Here is a 7,910-nt window from a genome sequence, read left to right on the forward strand (position 1 = left end):
GGCCGGGCCCGCGGTGGGCGGGCGGGCGGTGGGTGTCTGAGGGAGCCCGGCCTCTGGCTCCCTGTGGCCGCTCAGCCCGCTCCTCAAGATGCGGACATGAACATGTTTTCTTCCAGGACGTCCGCCGCGACTGGAGGCCGCCAGCCTCACTCAAGTACGAAAAATAAATCTTTCATTTCACATTTTAAAGATGGTTGTGCTATTTTGACATGGGGAATCGTCCACGTCTGTTTACAAACTCTGTAACATAAGCATGTTTTAAAATATCGCCAGGCTATCATAACTCTCCACGACAGCCCACGCTGTTTTGGTTTAGTTTTGTTTTGTTTTATTTGTTTTTCTTTTACCGTCTTTTTTCTCTTTACTCTGTCCAAGCGCGCTCTGCAGGGTCAGTTTCTTCCCAACTCTTCATTTTTACTTTCTCGAATAAACTTGGCCACTGCTTTATAAAAAATAAATACAATTAAAACACCAGCCAGCTTTGTTATTAACATAAATTTAACATTGCAGCTCTATTTAGCAGTTGAGGTGAAATTTAGCTCACGCAAACTCTTCTTTCCTTGAAAGAGACCCTTACTGTCAGAAACGGTAGAAGAAAAATGGTGACACATACTTCGTTTGTGCTAAGCATTGGACACTGGCTGAAGCCTGACGATTCCAAGTTTGAGCTCAGCATGAGTTCAGGAGCTTCGCAAAACCTTGTCTCAAAAAAAAAAAAAATAAATAAAAGGGAAGGGGCGGGGGTATATGCAGCTCAGCGGTAAGGCCTGAGTTCAATCCCCAGTAGTACGGAAAAGAAAAAAAAAACTTGCTGAAATGTCTTGAATATTAGAGATCAGTTCATGTTCACAGTGACTGGCTGGCACATATTAAATAAGTGCTCGGTATTTTGATTGAGTTGTGAGGAGCCTAAAGCTCACCTCTCTTCCTGAGTTGCCACTAGATTTGCCATTAGGTTTTTGATAACATAAAATGATTTCCCACATTACTTGTGTAGGATGCAAGTATGAATTTGGATGGACGGTGATGATGATTTGCAGTGCTGGGAATCCAGCCTAGGTTCTCACATGCTAGTTAAGAGCTTTGCCCTCTACACCTCAGTCCTCTCTGTGTGTGTGTGTGTGTGTGTGTGTGTGTGTGTGTGTGTGTGTGTGTGTGTAATGTTGGTAGAATCCACGTAAAGAGTCGCTGAAGGGTTTTGCCAATAATCATAGTTTCTCCTAGTTCCTCCTTCCCTGTTTCTTGCCTTTGAGAAAAGGCTCACATTTTAATTTGTCTTCCTTTCTTTTCCTCTTACTCACAGACCTCTCCTCTTGGTATAGCTAAACCAAGAGCAAAATTAAAAACTTCCTCAAGGTGGAATTTCACCAAGATGATAGCACTGATAACTTGTCAGCTTTTCCTCATCTACCAGTGTTTTATTTCAATGAATCTATATTTGGGAATTTAAGATAGTTCTTTCTCCTTTCAGTTTTCTCATTTTCTATGTGGTATCCCAGTACATACATAATGGAATGGTGTAGAGACCTACAGTAGGCATATGTTTTTCTTTTAGATTCATGAAAAATTACATTCTGTTTCTTGATTGCTTTTATATAAAAGCACTTTAGAATCATTTACCACTGAGTAAAAACCTCCTGGAATATGTGCCAGGGTTACTCTATTTGTTGCATCCCTCCCCTAAAACTGGCTTTCCCACCACTAGTTTTTTCCATGTAAATGTAAGGTTGCTCTTGCTTGGAAAAGACGCAGATGAGGCCTCTAGCTGCCTCCCAAGTGAGATGGGTGAGGAAGAGCATAAAGTTCTTACCCAAGTCTCAAGGCTCAGTCTGCCACCCTCTGTGGTCTCTGTAGCACCACCCTCCCTCAACTTCATAACTGCCTTCAGTTTGGCTGGACTTTAGGATCTAGGAAGAAAGGAGGGGAGGGAAGAGAAACAAATATAGAACTATTATTCCCTACCTAATTCTTTGTTACTGACTGTTATAATGAAGGCACTAGCCACATGTGGCTGTTAAACACTTGAAATGTAGCTGGTGCAACCGAAGAACTAAATTTTTACTTAAATCTAAAACTGAAGGAGTGTAAAATGTTTTTTCCTTTCCTTTTTTTTTTAATAGGGTTATATTTCACAAAAACTGTTAAAGTAGTATCCGGGCTGGTATGTAGTATATAGCTTAGTGGTAGCATACTTGCTTAGCATGCAAGAGGACCTGTGTTTAATCCCACACTACAGAAAAGCATCAAAATTGAGATAAACTGTGAATGTAAAATATATACCAACAACAAAATTTCAAAAACTTAAAACAAAATATCTAAAATATCTCATCATTTTTTATATTGGTTACTTTTTAACTATTTTGGATACAAACTATTATGTCTCTTCATTGTAGCCTATCCTATGCTTGTTAGTATGTATTTTTATTTTCCTACTTTTACTTGGAGTTGCTTTTAAAACTATAGAGCCTGCTTTTCCTATCTTTAATAAATGTGAAACTTTGCCACTATTAATACTTTGCATATATTTGGTTATATCAAAATATATTAAATTTTGCATTTTCTTTTTAATTTGTGTTTAAAAATATAAAATTACTTATGCAGCTCTCATTTGATTGGACAGTGCTGCTCTATCATTATGCCCAACAGTATTTTCCATTCCTTCCTTCAGCAGGGAATTTTCTGAGGGTCACGAAGGAGAGAGTCTGTACCTAATTCTGAATACCAAGGGAGTTGTGGCTGCGTGTGTCACCTTGAGTCATGGATTCAGAGGTTCTCATTAGGGTCTGATTCACTTTTTCATACGTTCATTTTCCATTACACTAGAAATGCTTTGACCACAAAAGTAATACTAGCTTTAGTAGTTGTGTTTACCAATTGCTACTAAAGTAATGACCATGCATATTGTTAAATATTGATGTGTTATTTGTTTCTGATTTTATTAAATCATAATGTTATATATTCATACACACTTTTATCTGCTTATTTTTTGTGATGCTGAGAATCTAACCTAGAGCCTCATGCTTGCTAGGTAAGCACTCTACCACTGAGCTATACCCCCAACCCTTTTTATTCTATTTTTTAGACAGGGTTTGCTAAATTGCCCAGGCTGGACTTGAACTTGTGATCCTCCTGCCTCGTCCTCCCAAGTAGCTAGGATTATAGGCATTTGCCACCACAGCCACTGATATTCATATGCACTTATAATCAATCATTGTATGTTCATATACTTAAAACTTTGAAGATTACAGCAGTCAAGCATGGTGGTGGATATGCACAGTCCCAGCACTCTGGGAGGCTGAAGCAGAAGGATTGCAAGTTCAAGCCCAGCCTGGCAACTTAGAGACATTCTGTCTCAAAATAAAAAGGGCTGGAGAGGCAGCTGAGTGAAAAAGCCCTGGATTCAATCCCAAATACCACAAAAAATTATAAAAATCCTCCAAAGTACATTATCATATATTTCTTTGCTAGAAATGTTTTCTACTATTTGATAAATACTTATTGATTAAATGAATTTTGTAATATACTATGGGATTTACTAATAAGATTTGCTTTTGTGGAAAGGGTTGCTTTTAATAGTAGCCTTGCCTTGATCATTAAGTTCTGCAATATTTCCTTTGTTCTAAAAGAAATGTGAGCTGATGATTAGCAACCATATTATAAGATTATACAAGTTAAATCAGAATAAAAAATCATGGAATGAGGTGGGAACTCAGCTTAGTGGTGCTGCCACCTGCCTTGTAAGTGCAAGGTCCAGACTTTGATCCCTAGTACCAAAAAAGAAAAAAAAAAAAAACATGAAAAAAGAATGCCCTAAATAAGTAATAAACTCAGCAAGGTTTCTATAGTTACTTTTCAGATTTGAGTTCTGGGCCAGCCAGAGCAAAAATATAGTATCTTATTAGGGAAGTAGAGACTAGACATGTAGTTTAGTGGTGTAGCCCTTGCCTAGCATGTATGAGGCCTTTGATTAAATCTCCAGTACCTGAAGAACAAAGAAAGAATATTTGGGAAAGAGGAAGTATATAGTTGCCCAAAGGAAACTAGTTTTTCCTACAATTAAATTCCAAAAGCAATTTCTAATGTGAGTCACTGTCACAAATAACATTTTAAATAGCAAGTTCAATAACATTTATATAACTGCATTGGGTAGTATAATCTAATTCATTTTTATATAGAAATGAGTGAGTGTGGTGAATAATTGTATGTTTTATTTTTACAGGAGTCTTGTGAAACCAAAATGAGGCACAATCAGATGTGCTGTGAGACACCACCTACTGTCACTGTTCATGTAAGATCAGGGTCAAATAGATCACATCAGCCTAAAATTAATCTCAAACGTACTATTTTTAAAGATAGTTTGCAAGCATCTGACAAAAGTGCACATAATAGCAACAAATCTAAACGCCCCAAAGGGCCTTGTCTAGTTATACAGCGTCAGGAAATGACTGCTTTCTTCAAATTATTTGGTAGGTTTAAAATATTTTAATAGCATAATTACAATGTGCTTCAAAATTAGAATGTAAATTTCTATTTTATCACTTTCATAATGATCAAAAAGAATAATATCAATAGCATAATTATAAATTACTTGAACTTAGAATGTAAATATCTACTTTATCAGTTTCATAATGGCCAAAAAGGATGGTGTTATTTTCTTTGTCAAATTTATCTCCAGTCAAATTTGATTTTGTTAGTTTTTTTATGTTGGATTTTGTTTTTACTTGCTTGTGTATTAAAAATCCACATTCATCTAGCTTCTAGACTACTTAAATCCAAGTATTAAATGTAGATGCTGAAAATTCAGATGCATAGCATGAGTTTTGTTTGACCTAAAGTAACATGGTACATGAAGACTCAGGTGAGCAACCAGTTTGAGAATGAGGGGCTCTCCAGGACTTTTAACAGCTAACATCAATCAACTTGGAAGTATTGGTCAGCCTACAAAAGTTTCAATATTACATTTTGAAAATACTGTTTGGGAGTACCTTTTTTAAAATTATCCTGTTCGTATAACAAAATTCAGTTTGAATTTATTCAGATTATGAGATGGTGCTACTTTGCTAGTAAATTTCTCAGTAGGCAAAAGGAATATTTTAATAGTATTTCTACTAGGCCAAAAAAGAAAAAGGATTCCTATTTGGAGGTATGGTCATAAAATAGACAAGTTTGGATAAGGACTAGGATAGATGAGCTCTGGTAAGTACCTGTGGAAATGGAAGTCAAGCAGTCTGATAGATGGAGGTAGCAGGCCTCCTTAATTATAGAGGAAGGCCAGGTACGTTAAGTCAAGTTTGGTGAAGATGTGAAGAAAAATGAAATGGAAAGAGACTTTTTTTTTTTTAATCAAGAAAGAAAAGTTATATAAGGAATATAAGCAGAAAAATATACAAAGATATCCCCGTCAGGATGTAGAAGGTTAATACATGTTTCTCTTCTCCTTAAGAGTAGAACAAACTGTTAACCACAGACTTTCTTAATACCCATAACTGGTAATGAAAAATAAAACACTTGGTTCTACCATTTTATTTGTATTTTTTGTTTTTCGGTGCTGAAGATTGAACTCGACCTTGTGCTTGCAAGACAGGTGTGGGGCCATTCAGCTAAATCCCCAGCCTGGTTCTATCATTTTAGGTAACTTAAATAGAATTACCAGGGCAGAAATTAATCCTCAGGAAATCAGTAGTTATTCTTGGAATTTTCCAAGAATTGTAATCAAATACTTGATTATATTGAGATTTCTAGCATATAAAATTGAATATATGCTTTCTTTAACTGAAAGAGGAAGTGGAAAAATGATTTTCCTAGATTATATTTTATTTCCTAGATTTTTTTCGATAATTAGCAATATATTTTGAGATTATGTATTTGAGACCTTCAAAATTAAAAGTGTTTTTGACCTACTTTTTGGATGCTATCTACTCTTTTAATCTATTCTGGGGATCAAACTCAGGACCTTGCATTTGCAAGGTAAGCACAGTGCCAGTAAGCTAAATCCCCAGCCTGGATTCTATCTATTCTTAACATTTTTGCTTGTTGATTTTTCAGCCTATACTGTTTTCCCAGAATTAAATATTAATGATAAATAGGTAGTGAATTTTAAGCCCTTTTTATGTAGACATTTTCATATATATTTGAGTAGATGAGTGGACCAAAAATAGAGAAAAAGACTACAAAAATAAAAATACACTGGAACCTAAAAAGAGAAAGCATATAAAAAAGTAAAGCATATTTAGAAAAAGTATTCATTAAGTTATTTCTTAAAAATGAAATTATCTTTTATCAGATTCCATTTCTACTCTTTATAACTGATTTTGCAAAAGAATGAAGACTAGAGTTATCCTGCGTGAACAAGACAACACTGTTCTCCCTTAAAGCTGAACCATATACCTAGTGAGACAAATCAGATGGGAGGATGAAAGGGATATGGCAGTAACTTTATATGGTCCTTGCAGTGGTAAATACAGTGAGGAACTGAAAACTACACCTTAGACAACCTTGGTCCTGTCATTATTGGTCCTGTTTTATTTACAAGCACTATTTATGGTCTTCTGAAATAGAAATTAATTTTTGAAAGACTTCTATTTTTAAAAGGCAAGTTATAGCTATCTTTTGTTGTAGATGACGATTTAATTCAAGATTTCTTGTGGATGGACTGCTGCTGTAAAATTGCAGACAAGGTAAATTTAGATCAAGATAATCATTAACCAGCATTTTTTAAGTTATTAGACCCTTAAATTCATATCTTTTTTTATTGAAAACAAGACAATATGTTCTTGATAAATTTTGATCAGAATTACTGTTTTTTTTCTTTCTTTCTTTAGAATTACTGGTTTTATTTAGTTAGATTGTAGTAAAAAAATATCCTGAGATGCACTCCACTAAGGCAATCTCTTGTACATTTTTATGTATTGTGAATAATTCAGATAAAATAAATAATATGTTCTTTAGCAATCGGTGTTTCAGATAAGAATGTCTTAACTCTGAGCATTGATGTTTCTATGGCTTTTTCTTTTTTTAGGTACAAATTACAATATTTGTTTCAGTGCTTTTCTGTTTTGTTTTTTGATGTTTTATTGTTTGTTTGAGATAGCATCGGACTGTGTAGTTCAGGCTGACTTTGACCTCACTTTGTAGCCCATGTTGGCCTCAAACTCTTGGTGATTGTCCTACCTTAGCCTCCCAAGTGTTGGAATTATGGGCCTGTGCCACCACGCCAGCACTTTGTGTTTTTTTAATTAGCTGAACAGTTGAAGTTTCAACTTTGTAAATGCCATTTTAGACTAAGTAGTCATATAACAAGTTAAGCATAACTTCACTTCTTATTAAAATGTACAAACAGAAAAGGGAATGATAAGGTAGCTTATGATTAAATACCCACTATGTTGGTATTGAACATTCTGTCATACTTAAAATGGCAAAAATAAAGCATTTTAGCTAGGTGTAGTGGCGCATAACTGTAATCCCAGCACTCAGGATGCTAAGGCATGAGGATCACTGCAAGTTTGAGGCCAGCCTGGGCTACATAGTGAACTCAAAGCCAGCCTGAACTATTAAAAAAAATTATTAATTTATGGTCATTCTTATTTGTTTTAAACCTCTCAAAACTGGATTATTTTGAGGGAAATCCCAGACATCATTATTACATCCATAAGTATTTCTTAATGTATCTCTAAAATATAAGGGCTCTTTTAAAATATAATCACAATGTCACTGATACTTTTTAAAATTAACAGGCCTTAATATCCAGTTCCTGTAGAGTTTTGAATTTTTTTAATGTTACAGTTTCATGAGCATTAAAATCGTTGAACAAGGGGCCAGAGATTTAGCTCAGTGGTGCTGCTGCCTGCCTCTCAAGCACAAGGTCCTGCATTCAATCCTGGTACCAAAAAAAAAAAAAAAAAAAAAAAAAA

At 35.1% G+C, this 7,910-nt stretch overlaps 1 protein-coding gene across 2 annotated transcripts in view; it reads left to right on the plus strand.

Moving 5' to 3' along the window:
• The first annotated feature begins 6 nt into the window (after positions 1 to 6).
• Spdya (speedy/RINGO cell cycle regulator family member A) overlaps positions 7 to 7,910 on the plus strand; it is a 41,439-nt gene continuing 33,535 nt past the window's right edge. For both annotated transcript variants that reach the window (XM_010604697.2, XM_010604698.2), the window contains exons 1-4: positions 7 to 154; positions 2,669 to 2,781; positions 4,220 to 4,466; positions 6,619 to 6,677. In XM_010604697.2, the coding sequence (XP_010602999.1) occupies positions 2,758 to 2,781; positions 4,220 to 4,466; positions 6,619 to 6,677 (330 nt within the window). In that variant the 5' untranslated portion in view covers positions 7 to 154; positions 2,669 to 2,757. The remainder of the gene's footprint in view (positions 155 to 2,668; positions 2,782 to 4,219; positions 4,467 to 6,618; positions 6,678 to 7,910) is intronic.

Source organism: Fukomys damarensis, unplaced genomic scaffold (assembly GCF_012274545.1).
Source record: "Fukomys damarensis isolate Sample0158 unplaced genomic scaffold, DMR_v1.0_HiC HiC_scaffold_2, whole genome shotgun sequence".
NCBI classification, from domain to species: domain Eukaryota; kingdom Metazoa; phylum Chordata; class Mammalia; order Rodentia; family Bathyergidae; genus Fukomys; species Fukomys damarensis.